This window comes from Solanum stenotomum, chromosome 1 (genome assembly GCF_019186545.1).
Source record: "Solanum stenotomum isolate F172 chromosome 1, ASM1918654v1, whole genome shotgun sequence".
Taxonomy (NCBI): Eukaryota; Viridiplantae; Streptophyta; class Magnoliopsida; order Solanales; family Solanaceae; genus Solanum; species Solanum stenotomum.
In genome coordinates, this window is record NC_064282.1 from 89,711,086 (window position 1) to 89,731,624 (window position 20,539).

The window sequence follows — 20,539 nt, forward strand, 5'->3', positions numbered from 1 at the left end:
AATGGTCACGTTAAGGAAACATGCAGTTCGCCAAAAGGCTGACCAACAACCCATTTTGGTATGTGTTCTTTGGGACATGCCCTTTCGACGCCATTTCACCTCTCACACAACTCTCAATTAAAATTTAGGCAAAATTACTAAAGTACACTACATATGTTTACATATTATCAATTAATTCCTTCTCTTTCATAAAAATTCAAAAATCCCTACTTTTCTCCAATTCCTCTTTTCCGGATACTTTATTGTGAAAGAAATCAAACTCATCTTCCTCACCCCCAAAATCTCGCCTATAATCTCTCCCACTACCAAATCAGTTACCGCTTTCAAAGCAATTTGATTTTCAAACGATTCAATAGTGTCAAAGTTCAAAATAGGTATTCTTCTTCTTCTTCATTTTCTTCCAAAATCAATTTTTTGTTTCAATCGATTTTGGATTATTTGTCACAATGGATCATCCGTCTTTTAATATTGGGATTTCCCAATTAATAACACCTAACAATGAACAAATTTATGAATATGAACACCGAAACTTGAATGAACAGAGATCTGAAAGCTTGCATGCAACGGCATTAATGGCGAATCGAACTTCTTCCAACAGAAAATCGAAAACGAAAGTGGGGTCATCATCTAAAGCAAAGGATGCAAAAACTAAAAAGAAAAGGGGTAGAAAGGTTGCCCCTCCCATTTTACGACCAACACTACCCATGGTATGTCTATCTTTTGCTTTTAATTTTACACATTGTTGAAAAATAAACGTATCTAGTGTATATTGTAATCTGTAGAAACACTGATTGTTTGGGTTTGAGTTTTACGTTTAAATTTGTAGATGAAAGATATGGTTGAAAATTATAGTTTTATTGTATATATTGAAAAATTTGGAGTTTTTTATCGGAAACACTGATGTTGATATTGAGTATAAATTTTACATTTGTTGATGAAACACATTGTTGAAAAATAAAGTATCTCGGTATATTCTGAAATGTTGATTGTTGAAATAAAGTATCTGTTAATTGTGATTCATATATCTGTTTATCAATTGCTGATATCTTATTGTTGATATTAAGGTTTCATTGTTGTAAAATAAAGTATCTTGGTATATTCTGAAATGTTGATTGTTGAATTAAAGTATCTGTTAATTGTGATTCATATATCTGTTTATCAATTGCTGATATCTTATTGTTGATATTAAGGTTTCATTCTTGAAATAAAGTATCTGTTACTTGTTGATATTCAAGTTTCATTGTTGAAATAAAATATCTTTTACTTGTGATTCATATATGTAGATGATAGAAAAATAAGTATTTGTTTTACATTTGTAGATGAAACACTAGTTTAAGGCAAGTTTTATGTGCTGCGATTTGTATTTAAGATAGGCGTTCAATTCGTTGTATGATATAGAGGTTATTTGTTGTACAATGTATCATATTCGTAGATATGCACATGAATGATGCGAAAACAGAATTTATCATATATGTTAGTTAACATTTTGTATCATGTTTAAATAGAAGCCAATGTATATACATAAGTAATATGATTTCTTGTATCAGTCATGCAATTTTGGCATACTAAGTATAAAATGATCTGAAACACCATATTTTGAATCAATTATAATATTTCTCTTTTAGTTATGTATGCATCATTTATCGATATAATTATTGATCAACATCATTTATCTTTCTGTAATTGCAGAATATGAAATATGTGATTAAACATATTCCAAAGCAACCTTTAAAGTTTGGTCCTACTTACAATTCTAATTTTAAAGAAAACTTAGAATTGTCAATAAAGGATGAAGGTATGAACATGTTTAAGGATACCATATTTGGCCAGTACCTTAATATCCCCAAGTGCCACTACCAAGGCAAATTACCAAATGTTTATATCTTCTAGAGGTTAAGCATGATAATTTAGACAAAGAAATCCATATTCGACATGCTAAAGGAAATGTATTGCAATTTTCTATTAGAGAATTTGCAATTATTACTGGTCTCAAGTGTACCGAAAATGTTAAAGATTTTACATATCCGATTTCAAAAATTAGTACGCTGGTTCAGCGATACTTTCCTGGTCCAAATTATAACGTAATCAAAGGAAGGCTGGTAGATCGTTTTGAGTTGGGTATTTGGGACAACAATGATGATGCTCTTCAGATGGCTATATTGTATTTCATTCATACGTTTGTTTTCTCCCAACTCGGTGATGCACCAATTCCTATAGAAGATTTCTTTATGGTAGAAGATGGCAGCTATAAACAGTTTTTGTGGGGACAACTTGCCTTCACGAAGTTAATGAAATCATTTAGGAAAGAGCACAAACCTGACAAACAAATGTATCGGTTGAATGGATTTCCTTACGCATTTAATATTTGGGTATATGAATGTGCGTCGGCAATGCATAACGAGATAGCTGTTAGAGAAGGAAATAGTATACCAAGAGTATGCAATTGGAAAGTTGTGGGTGCAAGGCCTAAATACGAGATGTTTATGGAAAACATCTTTATTGAGGTAATTAGTATATAGCATCCATTGTTACTTTATTGTTTCATTTGTGATACATTATTTAAATAGTTCTAACGATGTTTTAATTTTTGTTTCTATAGAATGATTGTTTTAACGTGCAACCAACTCAAGAGGAACTCGAATCACTTGATTTACCAAATAATAGTCATGTACCTCTAAATCGGTCAGCCACATCAGTTGCTAATCAGGAAGAGGTGCGACCAGACGATGTTTCTGGTTTTAAAGACAACACCAGACGTGCAAAAGAATCAGTCATTTCAAACTTCGATTTCACAACCCCTAAAGTTTGATAATGTATCTGGTGTTCATCTTAATACAGTTCCCCGAAGAACATCATCGGACAATGCAAGACTCGAGGATCTGAAGGGTCACATTAAGTCTTATGTAAGTAAACATAACTATGTCATTTAAACATTTTCATTGTTATTTATAATCTCACTTGCTATGCTTAATTTGAATCCAAATTGACCAAAAAATTGGAGCTCTTGAGACATTAATTATAAAAAATCATTCTGAGTTGATGAAAGCAGTGGCAGCGAAAGATAACAAAAGTGATAAGGTAGTATTTTTATTTTTTAGATTATCTTTTTAGTTTTGTGTTATACTCAATTTTTGCATCATAAAGGACATAGGTGACATTTCTATGCCACATATAGTGGATGATTCAATAGTCAAAGGTAATGTTGATTTAGAATTTGCTTCTGATCAATTATTCCAACAATCCATTTCACCTATACACATGGATTTTGCAACTGTTGATCACAATGGTGATGCATCTGCTGTGGATGTTGAACAACGACTTGTTAATGAAGAAAATGTTGCAAAGGTATGCATATGATACTTAAATTTACATATACTTTATAATTCCTTCCTTATATTTTGTTTTACAAACATAGATTGAAGAGTCATTCAATAAAGATTTTGCAACTGTTCATCATGATGTTGATGCAAATGATGTGGAGGTTGAACAACGACATGTTAACGAAGTAAATGTTGCAAAGGTATGCATATGATACTTGAATTTAATTATACAACTTAATGACTTTCAATCATTAGTTAATTTCATTAAAATTACATTATTAACAATGTATAATTTACAAATGACTGATACATTATTAATTTTAATTCATATAATGAAATAATCATTGTTTTTTTGTGTATCATTGGTGTACAATAAACACATAAATCTCGGTTGATACTATTTTTTTTTTGAATCACTAGTAACAGATACTTTGTAATTGCATCTTAATATATCCGTTTACAAACACAGATTGATGAGACATCCATTAAGGATCAGACTATGGAAGATTCAACAAATGTTATACCCACAATACACCATAGTGATTTTTCGATAGAAGAGTTTGTTCATAATAAGGAAGTGGTAAGTTAAGAGCTTTTGAATTGTTATAATTAATTATTTTTGAAACTAAATCGAAATGTTGTGTAATATTCTGTTTATTAGGAGGATGCAGTACATAAGGTCACACGATTGCACACAAAAGTATTGAGCTGTGATAAAGTTGTTGCTGATTCAATTAAACAAGACTCCAAAAGACATACTTCAAATCCAGTAATTGTTGATACATCTGTCTGATTCTAAATTGTTTAATGCAAATGTCAACAATTGCGTATAAATTGTACTATTTTCTTATAATTTACTGATATCATGTAGGATTCTTCCAAAGCGGCATCTATTCCATCTGGCACTGAAACAGTCATAGATGCAATTGTCTACAAACTTTCAAACGAGCCAATTAATGTCGCACCACTGAGTGTAATCATTCCTCCACAGCTAACCAACAGTGAAGATTTTCTATCTGATAGCCAGCTACCCGCCCAACTTCCAATCAAGGAATCTGCACACAATCTTGATACAAAGACTCCAGCTCCACGTAACAGAATCCCTTCAAAGATTTTGCAGTCTCCTTATGTGAATACTTTTGGATCTAGCGATAAGGGCAAAGGGAAAATAGACGATGACATTCGCCCATATACTCCATTTGAAGGATGTGGCATCACCTACCAAGTTTCGTCACTTTTATTGCAAGAGTACTCCCAGTGGATACAAAAGGGACTCCTCAAAACACATGCAAACAAGTAAGTTTTTTTATTAATGTATCTTGTTCGCAAAGAATATTCGAATAAGTAAGTTTTCTTTTTATATTATTTCTATACTATTATTTTGTATTAGCTTATTCTTATGTTACTATAATCATTCTCATAGGAAACCTTTGGATGATAAATATAGAGGCAAAAATGCTCTATTTGGCTTTTGATTATATGGATTTTGTTGTCGCATTTCCTTTGGACAAGCACTGATTTTATACTATGTCACAGCCAAAAAAATGTTGGACTGGTCAGGTACAATATACAATACAATTATGTATTCGATACACAATTAACATGTGTAACTCAAAAAAACCAGATTACTAATTGTGTTGTATAATTGTTACATGTATCATATACTTTTTATCATATATTGTTGTTTTATGTATTGTGTTCTTTTTTTCTTTAATTTTGCAGCACATAGATGTAATTTTTTATTATCTATGCAAGAAGTCAAAACTAAGAAGCATGGATCAATACAGATACACTACATGCAACTGCTTGTTCAATACCTATATAAAAAATGCATACAAAAGGTACTATTGCAGTCCTACAGATGATACTCTCAGTACACATCAACACATTGCCCGAGCTGATGTTGTATCTGTATATGAAAGATCCACCAAAGACGTCATCAATGGTTTTTCTGTCTCTGCTACTTTACCATGGCATCTAGTAGATGAGGTATATATTCCGATCAACTGTGATGAAGAATTTCATTGGGTGTTGGCTGTTGTTATTTTAAGTGTAACGACCCGAAAATGATAGAGTGAAACTAGAGCCTCACATGTGAATTTGGAGTCGAGAACTTAATGAAATGATTATATTTGAATTTGACCCAAAAAGTTCTTAAAAATGTGCTTCGGAAGTTACCGGAAACTTGTTTAGCTCTATATAAAAAGATCCGTTTCGTTTTTCAAAAATCCGACTTCATATTCTTGTTTAGAGGGTCAAATTGAGTGGGAAATGGGTCTAACCCAAATTTTAGAGCAACCGTATCAAAATCCGAAATTTCAAAGTGAAGCCTTTTTCAAGGGTCTACTTTGAAGGGTCATATCTCCTAGCACACAAATTATTTGGGTGGCCAATAATATATCCATGGAAAGCCCTTTGAGTTAGCTACCTAACGCACTTCGTTTCATCTCATTCGGAGTTCGGACGAAGAAGTTATGCCCATTTTCGTAAAATCTGTCCGGCAGAAAAAGGCAATTTCCAGTAGCTAATTTTACTGTTCACCCGCCCCATTTTTTTTCTAAGTGTTGGACGAATTTTTTTCCAAAGGGCATATATTATTTCCTAGATACCATTAATTCAATTCCCATCCCTAAAACATTTCCCTCTCTACAATCCTCCATTAAGAAGAAGAAGAACTTGGAGCTAGGGCTTGGATTCAAGGCTTTCTTCATCAATTTTCTTGGGGAATCATAGCAAAGGTATGGTGACCCTTGATCCTTGATTATCTTTCCTTCAAGGAGTCCATTAAAAAGGGTTTCAAAAGTCTTCAAAGAACAAAATTTCTATTTTCTATTCTAGGTATGGGTTCATGGGTAAAATGTTTTCAAAGTCATTATATTGGTGAATTGAAGTTGTATTTATGATTTTAAGATGATTTTATATGAAACTTCTTCAAGAACCCATGATTTCTCTCTATTCCTAGTTTATGCCTTTATGAAGTGGGTTGCTTGATAATGAATGTATATGAATCAAACTTGTTTAAATGTCTTTAGATTGTTGGAGTATGTCATTACCCATGCTTATTTTATGGTGTATTGTTGGTATATGGATGAATTGAGGATTGTGGCCTTATGGGCAAGTTATGGATGAATTCTCTTGTGGTAAGAAAAATGGTTGGGACTTGAGTGTTGTTGATTATGGCTTTGGAGGATGGTAAGTTAGCTTAATCTCATATTATGGATAAAAATTGTTCTTGCTTGGTTTGATCCACTTATGGTGGAGGTGTTTAATTATGAAATGTATTGTGACCATGGCCTTAAAGGCATAGTATGAGAAATTGGAGTGTTATCATGACATTATATGAATGAGAATTCAATGAAGATAATGTGATCATGTTATGAACGTAAAGGTGTTGCTATTGAAAGATTATTTCTCAATTTGACACTCATGAATGTTGATGATAGAATATGAAGGATTCTTCAATATAAAGTATACCTTGAATTGGTAAGACTTATGCATCATTTTCTTGTATAAATGATTATATTGTTGATTGTTGAATCCTCGGATCGGTAGGCTAGTGGCACCCTTCCACACGAGCTTATAATGAACCTTGGAATCGGTAGGCCTATGGCACCTTTCCATGAAGGTTAATGATGAGACTTGAACCGGTAGGCCCATGGCACCCTTTCAAGAGGAGTTAATGAGCTTTCCTAAATGAACCTTGAAACGGTAGGCTTAAAGCACCCTTTCACGTGTTAATGAATGTAATTTGGAGTTGGTAGGCCAATGGCACCTCTCATATGTGATAATGTCAAGGTAACGAACTATTCTATGGGAATGTAGGCTAAGCACCGAGTGGATTTGGTTAGATGGAAACTCCCCCAATAGTTAGGCATGAGTTTCAATGATCGTCTACCTTATCCCATAAACTATGTGCCCGCATAGGTAGCTAGTGGATCCATTAAGCTATATATCGGTCTTCCTTAGGCAAGTAGACCACCTCTTTACGGTGTGGGGACTTATGACACCGGATTCCATGACAAGCTCTCATGGTCTATGTCGGTTAAACGCTTACTTCCCATCATGTGAGATTTCATTATGGTTTCTTGATAAGCTCTACAAAGTGTAGGTAGTAGTATGGGATGCTACCTATACATTGCACGAGTAGGCTTGGAGAGGGTCATAGTGAGTTTCTCTAAATCCTAATGTATGTGACACAAATGTGCCCTAAATGAGGTTATTAAAGAATGTTGGCTCTCGAATGTTTAATATGAGATGCATGCTATACTTGGGTTATATTATGAGTTATTTTCCCTTGTCATGTCTTAATTAATGATATACCTCTTATGTATGAATATTGTGCAAAGGTGAAAGAAAGGAATGATAAGTTACTTTAAGTGACCTAAATGTGGTACCTTAGTATGGATAGTGGTATGGGACGCCATCCATACATTGCACGAGGTATAACATAAGGGTTCTTGAGGTGAAGGTCCAAGGTAAAGGTTTTCATGTTGAAATTGTTTAAAGGTAATATTATGACTTACTTGATGTTTATGCTTGTATTGTATGTCTTTTATGCAACTATTCATGGTACTTCAAAAAGTGGCATAATGCATGGTTTCTAACCAAAATGTCCCTTTTAAAGCATGTTTTGCATGGTCATCATACTTAGTACTTAATTGTGCTAATTCCATATTTCTCTATTTTCTATAAGTGTAGGTTCCGGCAAGTGATCACTCCTAGCTAGTTTGAAGTGTTGGATTGCTTTCCTCCAAGACTTGGTATGTCATCATGGATTCGAGGATAAGACTTTTAAGTCTTTTTGTTCATGTAATAGACTTAATAGACTTCTTTTGATTGTAAAGGGTTGTGTTCCTACTTATGTTTTGTGACTGTGTCTAAGATGGCCATGTGAGACTTAGACTTCCGCTGTGTGTTTTTAAAGTTGTTTTAATGAAGTTCAAATGTGTGGATGTAAATAAGTTTTTTTTTATTCCGCACTATTTTCATTATTGAATGCAATGAATGACTATGTGGCTCGTATAAGGCCCCTTCGGGGTCGAATACACCATGTTACGACTAGGGGGTACTCTCGGATCGTGACATTAAGGAACCGGTTAATCCGGTTTATGACTCAAATTTGGGAACAAGGAACAAAAGTCAATCTGATGAGATAAAATAGTTGTCTATCATCCTGCCAAACTACCTTCATGATAGTGGATTCTTTGATAAAACCGACAGAATTGATTGGACAACATTGGATGCATACAAAGACAACAAAACTGGTGAATTGATGGGTCCACAACATCCGTTTGAAGTGGAATTTACTCGAGGCATTATTCAACAAAAAAGCGATAGCCTGTCAGTATTTAATCCACCCAGCTTTATTTACACATTTCCTTCAATTTATAATGTATCTTCTTTATGTTTTCAGCGACTGCGGAACATATGTAGCTGCTTTTGCTGAATTTCTAAGCGATGAAATCAAGGTCCCATCGATTCCTTTTCAAAGTGAATATCTTCGCTCAAGATATGCAACACTGTTATGGAAATATGGTACCGACAAGGCCAATGCTAAATACGTTAGCGCGAATGATGATCCTATAAGGCTAAAGGCTACTTCCATTCTATTGCCAGATGATGAATTGTTTAATGTAGATTAGTTGTTTATTGACTGACTTACCGTAAATATGTGAAGTTTTACTGTTTTGAAGATACATTAAGTGTTTTGTAGTATTCCTCTCCAAGTTTACATTATATTTCTAAGTAATTAATTATTATATTTCTGAAGAGCATTTATTTTCACAATTTTTATGTCGCTTCTAAATTAGTTTTCACTGCATTTTAATACCGTATATTAATTTTTCTATATTATAAGTATTATACATGTCAATGCAGATTTTACAACAGTGAATCCGATACAAAATTTCATCACTCATATTAAGTATATGATACAAAAATTAAAGTATCTTAAAATGACATAATTATTGTTCACACAACACTGTACAATTTATATTTTATAAGATGATACTAAATTTTTTTTACTTACATAAATATTAGGTATATGATACATAGGTGCCTAAAACATTTCAAATTGATACAGTTTTATCATTTCATGACAAAGTTTCAAAGATATAAAGTATCATATACAAATTTTATACTAAAATCAATCTAACTTTTTAAATATCTTATACTTAATTTTCAGAAAACTATTTTGTGCACGAAAACTCAAATTTCGTCCATAAAATATCAAAATTTTATGTATATGATATATAATATAGGTAAAAAATACAAATTCTGATACTCTATTATTAGTAGATACAAAATTTAGAAAATAATATTATGTATATGATATATAATTGATTCATATGATACCTTTTTTAAATGTTGTCTCTATTAACTTTGGCACACATCACAACTATTTGGCACTATTAATCGATGTAAAAATTATAAAAAGCACATAGTATACCAATCTAATTTCCAGAAAATTATTTTGTGCATGAAAACTCAAATTTCGTCCATAAAATATCGAAATTTTATGTATATGATATATAAATATTGGTAAAAAATACAAATTCTGATACTCTATTATTAGTAGATACAAAATTTAGAAAATAATATTATGTATATGATATATAATTGATTCATATGATACCTTTTTTAAATGTTGTCTCTATTAACTTTGGCACACATCACAGTTATTTGGCACTATTAATCGATGTAAAAATTATAAAAAGCACATAGTATACCAATCTAATTTTTATAATAAATTGACAATCAAATAATGTTGCCAAAACATAACATTATTCATTTATTGCATCATAAAATAGTACCCATTACGAATCTTTTGGGAAGAAAGTACATGTTCTTCTATTGTGACCTTCCCGTCCACATTGTCCATAACAGTTCGTGTTTGTGGTAATCTTTTCATCTGGATTTTTCTTCCTCTTTTTTCTTGGCCTTCCAGGCATTTTTTTGTATCTTGGTGGCAAGACTACTTCTTCCAAAACAGATTCTGGAGCTATCCAATCACTTTTGTCATGCATTGGTTCTATTGGAAGTGCATAAGTGTTTGTTAATGCATCATGTTTATAGTAATCAGAGCAGTAGGGATGTACATCTTTAATATTCTTCTTCTTCAAAACAGCCATTGCGTACGCACAAGGTATCTCGTCATGTTGAAATCTCCCACATGAACAAGTTTTTCTTTCAAGACATACAATGTATCTTATCGCACCTTCATACACTGTAAAGATATATTCAAAAGATGCAACTACCTGCAAATGTTTAAAAATTACAGATACATCAAACGAATTTGTAATTGGTGTACTTAACAATATAACGAGAAGAAAAGCTAGAATCATAAAAATTGATAATACAAATATGTACCTTCATTTTCACACATTTGGACGCGTTTATAGTCAATATTTCTTCAAATCTTCTCCCTAATGTTTCCTTTGTATAAGATGCTATTTCTCGATTTTTGCAATTCCAAGTACCAAATAGAATTCTAACTTCTTTCAGAAAGTCTATAATAGGTAATTGTCGTGCATCAACAAGGCAACCATTGATACATTCCGCTATGTTCGAAGTCATCATCCTCCCCCTGTTCACAGTTGCATGAGATATAGCCCACCTTTCATACCCAGCATCTTGAAGATACTTCTTAACTCTTCCATCTATTTTTTCCACTTTAGCCATTAATTTTCAAAATCATCTTTCCGATAAGCCTTTGCCATCGAATAGAAAATATCACTTAGTATGGTTCTGCTTCTCTTGTAGTATGTACACACATTTTTCCAGAGGTGTCATATGTATGCGAAATGAGGAATACTTAGATAAACAATACTTACACTCTTCAATATGTTTTCATTTCGATCTGATACAACACACATTTGTTCTCTATCACCAAATACATTTTTAAAGTGTTGGAAGAACCATGTCCATGAACAATCATTTTCCGTGTCTACAATTCCATAAGCTAATGGGAAGATACAACCTTCAGATTGAAACACATACCATTACGATTCTTTATATATGATTGTTCCATTATGTTATATTAATATCTTGAAATTTCAAATTAATAAACAACATGTCATACCTGTCCCATCGAGTGTACTTGTCGATACAAATGTCCCTCGATAAGATCCGCTAAGATGTGAAGCATCAACAACAACAACAGGCCTACAAAACTCAAACCCTCTAATCATTGGCCTTAATGATATGAAGAGATACATAAACTCATTTTTTCCCGACTTGTGCATACGTATGTATGAATTTGGATACATAATGTTCAACATATATATGTATTTTGGCATCTGTTTGTATCCGTCTACAGGTTTACCTCTAATCATCTCCAATGCACGTTCTTTTGCACGTCATGCTTGTTGGTAAGAAATTTCAACTCCATATAGTGCCCTAACATCTTCAATTAAGTATGTTTTCTTTTATGATTCACTAACTTTGGAGCTGTCACACCACTAAGAAATCCAACAGTAGCTTGAACCTTACTTAATACCCTATCCCTCAATGGACATGTATGTTCACTATTGAAGTATCTCACTTTGAATATGTCCGTATTTTTCCTAACAGACGCCTTCAATTCCCAACAACAAGCATCTGAATGACATACTAATACGTAGCTGCAATAAAAATAACAGTACACCATACATTATTACAAAGACTTTTAGTTAAATTGTAATCTGCACACAGTTCAATGACGACTCATATTATATATTTGATATACAAATCAGATAGCACATTCAAAATTCAATTAAACTGTCAAACAGAAACCCTTATGATACCTAATAACTACAATTGCACCATACACACGTTATTTGTGTATCATGATCAACACGATATCAAATAAATCTTAAAAAATCATCAATTTTATAAGATTTAAGTATCACATACCTTTTGCTATCAGATCTCTTAACTCTAAAATTGAAGGTATGCTTAATTTTATATTTTTCCATAACAGCCATTAGAGTTGCCTTATCCTTGTACAATTGCTTCACTTCCACATTAGAAATATTTGTATCTGATATATAATTTTCCACCTCCATTTCTGGTATGTAATAAAAATCACAAATTTTCGATTCAACAATGCTTAGAGCCTTTGTGTCCATTTTTCCACCTTCAACACACACAATTGCACCTGTTGTTGAATCAAAATTATGTATATCTTCATCACTTTTATCCGATGTATCAATGCATAGTGGATACATACCAAATTCTACCTCATGTTTCTTCACTTCTATGTACAATTTCACCCCCATATCATTCCAAATGCACAATGGACATGAATTACCTTCTACAACGTATCTGATCTCCATTTTTTTTTTGATTCATCAACATTTAATTCTGCTGCAATTGTTGATTTGAGATTAACCAACGAAATATTTTCCCCAACCACTATGCCATCAATTTTGTATCGCTCGTACCTAACATCACTTTCCCATATACCTGAATGCCTTAACAAGATGGAAATATTCATTACAAATCTTCACCAAAAAAAAATGTTGGAATTTCTAGAGCTTTTCGTAAAACAAGAAATAAAAATTTCAAAATTTTTGAAATTCAAAATTTTAGATTGAATGATTTGCAGCTGCATTAAACGTATGCGTGAATTGTGACAGTTAATTTTCAAATCCCTTAATTAACGCATAAAACTGTTAAAATCCCTTTTTTAACGCACTAACCTGATAATTACAGATTCTTAATTAAAGTATCCGGCCGCATATTAAAGTATCCGCAACACAAAAAAAAGAAGAGAATTTCGTAATTTATGAAAGAGTAGGGACAAGAAGTAATTTATTTATTATACTATGTGCTTTATATAATTTTTACTAAAATTTATCTCAAACATTAATTCAACTAGGTTAAGAATAAAACTTCCAATATAACAATAATTTAGGGAATTTTTTTTTACCTATTTACTAAACTTGAAGATTGGATTCTACTCATTTGTGGAAGGACAGATTCTTCCTTTTTTCTTCTCGAGAGTGAGTAGCATACAATTCAAAACTCAATAAATAATGAGCATGCCCCTCTATCCTTCTTCCCTCAAGTATCCAGCTTTTATCTACAACAAGATTTGAAGGCATAGCATACACTGATACACACATCTAGGGGTGGAATGATGTTACATCCACTACCTGCATTCACCCTGACAAGCTAACCCGAGCTTATCCACTACCTGCATTCACCCTGACAAGCTAACCCGAGCTTACCCAGGGCCTTACCGCCTGAACTAGTAAGACTAGGTCTACTTATACCTTTGTCCACTTATACTATTGATAAAGAACTGATGTCTCAGAGTATACTCTTCCTCATCTTTCATTATTCATCTTTTATGTCCGTCCTGGGACATAGATATTCTAGATACCCCTTACTAGACCTTTGTGGCACTAGTGTGCCACAGAAGTCATGGGTGATCATTGGTCCAATGCTTCGGGTTTCAACTATTCTTATCTTCTGGTAGTGCTTATCAAGTTTGTGAACTCGACGAACATATAAACAATTTCACAAGTTCTCTAATTGTCTCTATAAATTTTTCAAAATCTGATAATGAAACTTGTCTACAACTACTTTCGCCGGACTGAAATAGACCTCAACTTCAAACCAAACAGACAACTTGATTTGCCACACTTCTTTAACAAAAATGAAGCTATCTGGTATGTGCCCACTGCAGCCTGTAGATTAAGTTCTGATTATTCATACACAGGCACAACTACGCTGCGTAACAAGACCAAAATGTCTTACTACTATTACGGTGTTCATCGTTGGCTCATCTTTCAGAAAATATAACCATACGCTTTCATTGTTATGTCAAATATAACCTGGACAACTTCCACATTAATCAAGACAAATGTAATCCAAATTCACGGTCGTATAAAAGCAACAATAGTCTTGCTATCATCCATCAATATTCAATGTTAACTGAAATTGCATACATCCAAGTTAACAGGAAAACATCGTACTCACTTCTAGCAAGAACTTTTTACCCCGTAATTTGAAATCCAACAGACCCAGAAAAAGAACAAGAAAAAAGCCTGGGGTTTGGATGAAAACTCACTACTGAATATGCTCTATATCTCACAACGGGCCATATATCCATTGTGTGCAAAGATGAAGTGCTAAACATTTGTATTCCCGCCTCATGCTATAGGTAGCTCACCACAGTCACTGATGACAACCCTCTTCCTTGGACGGTCACCCCTATCAGTCTCCTGGGACTCGATCAACTTCACAATGTCCATGCCTTCTAAAACTTGCCCGAACACAACATGCTTTTGATCCAGCCATGGAGTCTGCAATGCACCCGAATATAAATTCATCCAATATCAGGACAAGTCAAAAATAAATAGAAGTAGTTCTGTTTTCTACATTATGGCATCTAAAACATACTAGTACTCAAAAAGGCTTTGCTCTAAAGAAGGATATCTTGTTGTCAGACAACAAACATCTGAAGTGACCAACTGTAATAGTTAAAATATGCTTGGCTAACTGAATTATCCTAAAAATACCCAAATTCATATACTTTCATGTATATCGTTCCTTGGACAGGTAAGAACGAAAAAATAAATATATGTTCGCTGACATGAGCTGGTGAAATTTGCTAATTCGGTTTCCTTAATTCGTTTTTAGTTTTAAACAGTCCAAAGTATAAATTGTTAGTAGATGTTATTCCAGTATAAGTTGGTATGATCTGGGTAAAGTCCAACTATGCTGAAGCATGATAATTAACTAGCAGATACATCTTTATCACAACACATAAGAAGCAACGAATAAGAATAATTTGACAAATAATGTTTGCTCAAACTAAATATTTACAAGCTCAAAAACATGGGCTTTGCTGAGGGCTGAGAACATTAAGAAAGAAAGGAAGTAAACAAGTGGTTATTTGTTTCTAGGAATTAAGAGCAGCTAAAAATGATTTCTCAATGGTCAAAATTCCAAAGATGAGTAAATAGTTTCTCTTTCATTTCATATACCCTTGCAATATGATAAGAGTACTATTGTAATCACAACTTCGCATCCAGTATTCACAAAAGATATTCAGCTGATTGCGGTTCTTATTCCACATACCTTTACAGTGCAAATGAAGAATTGGCTTCCATTGGTATTAGGGCCTGCATTAGCCATGCTAACAATCCCAGGTCCAGTATGAACCACTGCAATTACACAAGCATTTTCATCACAAAAGAACATCGTACACAATCTGAATCAAAGGGATCCATTGCCTTAACCACAAGGAGAGGCTTGAAACCAATTTTTAAGAAGAAAATTCAACTTACACTTGAAGTTTTCATCCTTAAAGGTACGACCATATATGCTTTTACCACCGGTTCCCTGCGAATAAAAAATTCAATCCATGGGGGAATGATTACAATATGCCACAATGGCTAGTGAAATTTTTTCAAATTATGAACAGCGAACACTAGAACTCTTTAATCAATCTAAGCATATTAAAAATTAGAACGGTCAAGTTGTGTGGAATAACACATTCCACTTGAAGAGAACCATCAACTATGCCAGTAGTACATATTCCACTGAGCATCTCATCTCATGGACTCTTTCACGCATTTAACTACTAATCAAAGAAGACATCCCATTCAGAAACATAGAACAAGCAAAGTTACATCATGCAAGTTCATTACTTATTTTTAAAAAAAGTTTATACCATGAAAGTTGATGATTTTAGAATACAGAGATCTTACGTTGCTATAAGTCTCAAGGAAATCTCACACAAACAGAACTGAAACAAACTGAAAAACAACCTTTTTGTCTTTGGTTTTCCATGGTAGAAATTGGAGCCATTGCGGATCCAAAAGATTAAGGATAAACCACCAAACAGAAAGAAGAAAACACTAAGCAACGAACTAATTCAGAATTTTGCATTTCTCTTATTTAAAATCTTGTTCAAGGTGAAACAAGCAAAATAAAAGGCTAAAAGATCATCCCAAAACATACCCAATGTCCTATAGAAAATACAATGAACTGGGTGAAGGATGTGTGTGTCAAGAAGAATGCCAATTAGAGGAACAAGTAGAAAAAAAAAAAAAAAAGAAGCAAACCAGGTGTTGAGACACCTACATTTCCCTTGTCGAAATCACCCCCCTGAATCATGAAATCTTTAATAACACGGTGAAATGCAGAATCCTTGAAGCCAAATCCCTTTTCACCTAATCGGAAGAAATCAATCCAAACTATAAGCAAAACATAAATGATAGAAAGTAATTTATGCAAGAAGCACAAGCAATAAGGCAGAATATTATAGCAATAATGATAATGAGAGCATAAACCACGATAAAGGCCGTAGCGAAAGCAGCACCAGTAATAAGAATATCGATGACAATAATGATAATAACATAAAATCTATTAAAGAACCTGTGCAGAGTGCACGGAAATTTTCAGCTGTCTGTGGCACATCATCACCATATAATCCAATTACAATTCGTCCAGCAAGTTTTCCAACAGGATTCCCAATGCTAATATCAAAATAAACTTTGTTTGTCACTTTGGATTGCAAATCCGCCACCTGGATTTCAATAATACATTCAGACCGATTAAAAACTTCAACTAAGTAATGAACGAATTATGGAACATTAGTCCCATACAAAAGGCAACATAACACCGTGTTTGCTGAAAACTGAACCACAGCCATTTTAATCATGGTCCAAGGCTTAATAATTCACTTCCACAATTCACTTTGCTAAACAGAAGAAAACACTGTATTATATGACACTCCACTCATTTTGGGTCATATTTTACATCACTTCATTTTTATACCAATTTCACAAGTTGCAAGTATTAAAAGTCCTTGTTCCAACCTTTGCTATAAACTCTTTTCCACACATTGTTCATATTTTCTTCTAGTAGCACTAATACTATATATACGCCAAATTTAACATCATACTATCAGAAACCAGACAATTATTATCACATAAAATGAGACGACTTAGTAACACTCAGCCACACATGCCATTTGCAGACAATGTATTCATCTTACATTCAGGTCTAGAACTTAAACAGACAGGTTATTCGACACAGAAACCCTAGAAAGCATATTTCCTAACTCAAGAATAGGCATATTGACTCCATCTTCAAATTTTTAGGGGGAAAAGCGAAGAAACACATAAACATTAAAGCGACCAGTAATAAATTAGCTCAGCAAGCGAGCGGGCACAGACCTCCACCGCAGCTTGAATAGAACCTGATGAACGGCCGGTTTTTCTGTGAACCGAACGGTTCGATGAAGTTTCCAGACGCAACGAACCACCAAATAAGCTTGACGATGAGAATGAAGATTTCAGCAACTTCGGAGAAGCAGCATATGTAGGGTTTGCAACTCGTGGAACTGAAATTGAGCCTAAATTCGACTGTAAAACGGAGAAACGTAAGTCAACTAAAGCAACAACATCAACAACAACAATGCTCTAATTCCAATAATTAGTGTTATTACGACAAATTAGAAGGTAAAACTGAACAACGAAGCTCAACTGCAAATTATTGAGAGGTTAAAGAAACTCACCACTGTAGCAAATGTAGCTGCCATAGTTGCCGATTTCAGTTCTCCGGTACGGCGAGTTAACTGCAATAGAGATAGAGATAGAGAGAGAGTGTGTGGTTGGTGAAAATGAGGGGCAAAGATGGTGTGTGACGGAGATGACGAGCCTCAACCCTCTTGTATAGACCGATTAGGTAAACATATCCATTACAAATGGTAAAAAAGTTGTTGTTACAATACAATTAGGAAATAAGGTAGGGGTTGTATTATACATTAATTTTTCGATTACTCTATGTAATTAAAATTAGATTTCTTTTATAATTTGTAACAATTGTCTTGGTTTTTGGTAGGTTCAATGAATATCGCAATTGATAAAACTTAATAGAATTAAATATTTAAAAATTATAATAACATAAAATGAAAATATTTTTTTCTTTTTCTTGTAGGCAAGGGAAGCTCAATAACTGTATTTTTAAGTCAACTTTTACTAAAAAGAAAAGGTCATACGAAGTCAGACTTGTGAAAAGGTCATACGATGCAGACGCAACGCTATACCTAGGACCCATTTGGCCCCAAGGATACTTGGAAAAACTTGGGGAAAATTTGAGAAAAACTTGGGAAGTGGTGTTTGGTTATGGCAAATATATTAGCAAGTATCCCAAGTTCCCAAATACTAGAAAAAAACTACTCCCTCTGTCCCATTTTATGTGGCAACATTTCCTTTTTGGTCAGTCCCAAAAAGAATGTCACATTTCCTTATATGGTAAGTTTATAAAGGTACAATTCCTCTTTTATTCTTGTTGGTCCCACTTAATCTTAAAATAATACTCCAATACATTTATGAGAAGAGAGAAAAAAGAGTCTACTTTTTAAAGGGCAATTTGGTAAACATTTCAAAGTCTTCATTTATTTCTTAAACTCTGTGCCTGGTCAAATGTTGCCACATAAAATGGGACGGAGGGAGTACTATTTTGGCCAAGTTCTCATATTTGGAAATTTTAAAAAATTTAAAAATTACCCCCAAACTTTTATATTTTATAAAAAATATCCATTATTTATTAATTCCAACTAACATATGTTACTGTCTCTTCCAAAAAAGCGAGTTCTACTTTGAGTGATAAAATTGAGAAAAAGAATAATTTGTGTTTAATGGGTTATAATTATAACTGAATCAGTGACAAATTTGAGTATGCGATTAATGTATTGTCTTGCCTATATTGTTATTTTGTTATTGTTATCAATTATATTATAAGGTTATTTTTTAACGGAACATATTCATTATAAAATAATAATATAAATTTATGGGTACTTTTAATAATTTTTAAAACTAATGGATATAAATCATAGTTTTTGAAAAAATTTGGGGTCAAACACATGATGAAACTTCACCCAAATATGATTTGCCAATAATATTTGAAAACTTAGGGGCCAAACGCTAGCCTAGAGTCCTATTTGTTTTAAGGGAAAGAGATCGAATATGCCATCGAACTATTAGAAAAGACTCATTTATGCCATTCGTTAAAAGTTTGGCTCATTTATGTCATTGTTGTTAAAGAAAAGGCACATCCATGCCATTTTTTTAATACCGATTTTGGAAAACCATTTTTTACATCCAAACAACATTTAACACTTTTTAATTGGAGTTTTTCGATCAAATGTACTCTGTTTGTTTCTTCTTCCTTAAGAACACTAAGAACACATGAAGAACATAAATAACTCTCGAATTTTCAACATCTTCAATTCTTCAGGAACTCATCTCAATCGTATTTTAAAAAATCCAAAAAAGTGTTTTTGAGTCTACGTTTAAAATTTTAAATGATTTGAAGTTGTGGAGAAAATTTTATAATTAAAGAATGTTGAAGTTTTGAAACTTTGAAGAAATTTCAAGTGGGCTTTATTGAGTTAGGTTGAATTCGAGCTCAAAAGATATTGAATTTTGGTATCTAGCTCGGAGGAAAACTATCTTTGAAATTTGAGGTGATTTCGTGAAGATTTGAAAAAGTTTGAAATTTGAAAATTGTTAATATTCTTTTATGTGTTGTTGGTGTTCTTAAGGAAGAAGAAGCAAAAATAGTATATTTGATCCAAAAACTCTAATTGAAAAGTGTTAAAAGTTGTTTGGGACGTAAAAAATAGTTTTGCAAAACTGAAGTTAAAAAAAATGGCATTGATGAGCTTTTTCTTTAACAACAGTGACATAGATGAGCCAAATTTTTAACAAATGATATAAATATGCCTTTTTCTAAAAGTTTCATGACATATTTGAGTCTTTTCCCTTATTTTAATCACCAAAAAAGCAAAAGGGGTGGGAGCTCCTAGGGAGGGATAAAAAAAAAATAAAAAAAATATAATCTCAAATTGAAACCCTACACAAAACCTCCATAGGGAAAAACATCTAACCAAATCTAGTATCAAATGATAGAACTAGAGTCGAAAGCCACATAAATTGCCATGATAGAATGAAAAAAAAAATGCCTTAGCCTGAGTCCCTATGTCCGCCCCTTTGGGTAGGGAATCCACAAGCATGAACTCATAATATACACTTTAAGGACTAATATTACATATTTAATTTGATTAAAAACTAAAATATATTATCTATAATTACGGAGAAGAAAAAAGAAAATGGCGTCGCCCGGGTTCGAACCGGAGACCTTCAGTGTGTTAGACTGACGTGATAACCAACTACACCACGACACCTTCTTGTTACTGCTTTGTCGATATCGTTACA

At 33.1% G+C, this 20,539-nt stretch overlaps 1 protein-coding gene, 1 non-coding gene and 2 pseudogenes across 2 annotated transcripts; 1 reads left to right on the forward strand and 3 right to left on the reverse strand.

Moving 5' to 3' along the window:
• The first annotated feature begins 276 nt into the window (after positions 1 to 276).
• On the forward strand, positions 277 to 9,033 carry LOC125858631 (uncharacterized; annotated as a pseudogene).
• Positions 9,034 to 10,135: 1,102 nt separating this feature from the next.
• On the reverse strand, positions 10,136 to 11,038 carry LOC125875356 (uncharacterized; annotated as a pseudogene).
• A 3,182-nt stretch (positions 11,039 to 14,220) lies between these two features.
• LOC125875373 (photosynthetic NDH subunit of lumenal location 5, chloroplastic) lies at positions 14,221 to 18,031 on the reverse strand. Its single transcript, XM_049556400.1, has 7 exons — positions 17,836 to 18,031; positions 17,495 to 17,683; positions 16,692 to 16,842; positions 16,398 to 16,486; positions 15,599 to 15,653; positions 15,390 to 15,475; positions 14,221 to 14,611 (listed from the first exon to the last, which is right to left on the reverse strand). The coding sequence occupies exons 1-7, from the start codon at positions 17,857 to 17,859 to the stop codon at positions 14,459 to 14,461; spliced, it is 747 nt and encodes a 248-aa protein (XP_049412357.1). The 5' UTR covers positions 17,860 to 18,031; the 3' UTR covers positions 14,221 to 14,458.
• A 2,403-nt stretch (positions 18,032 to 20,434) lies between these two features.
• Positions 20,435 to 20,508, reverse strand: TRNAV-AAC (transfer RNA valine (anticodon AAC)). The gene has a single exon. It is a non-coding gene; the product is annotated as a tRNA-Val (tRNA).
• Positions 20,509 to 20,539: the final 31 nt, after the last annotated feature.

Excerpts from the sequence above, each read along its gene's own strand:
- LOC125875373 (XM_049556400.1), bottom strand. The coding sequence starts at position 17,859 with ATGGCAGCTACATTTGCTACAGTG. Across the intron at positions 15,476-15,598 it reads TAAGGATGAAAACTTCAAGT|TGGTTCATACTGGACCTGGG; the intron begins GTAAGTTGAATT and ends GTGTAATTGCAG. Across the intron at positions 14,612-15,389 it reads TCTTCATTTGCACTGTAAAG|ACTCCATGGCTGGATCAAAA; the intron begins GTATGTGGAATA and ends GGTGCATTGCAG.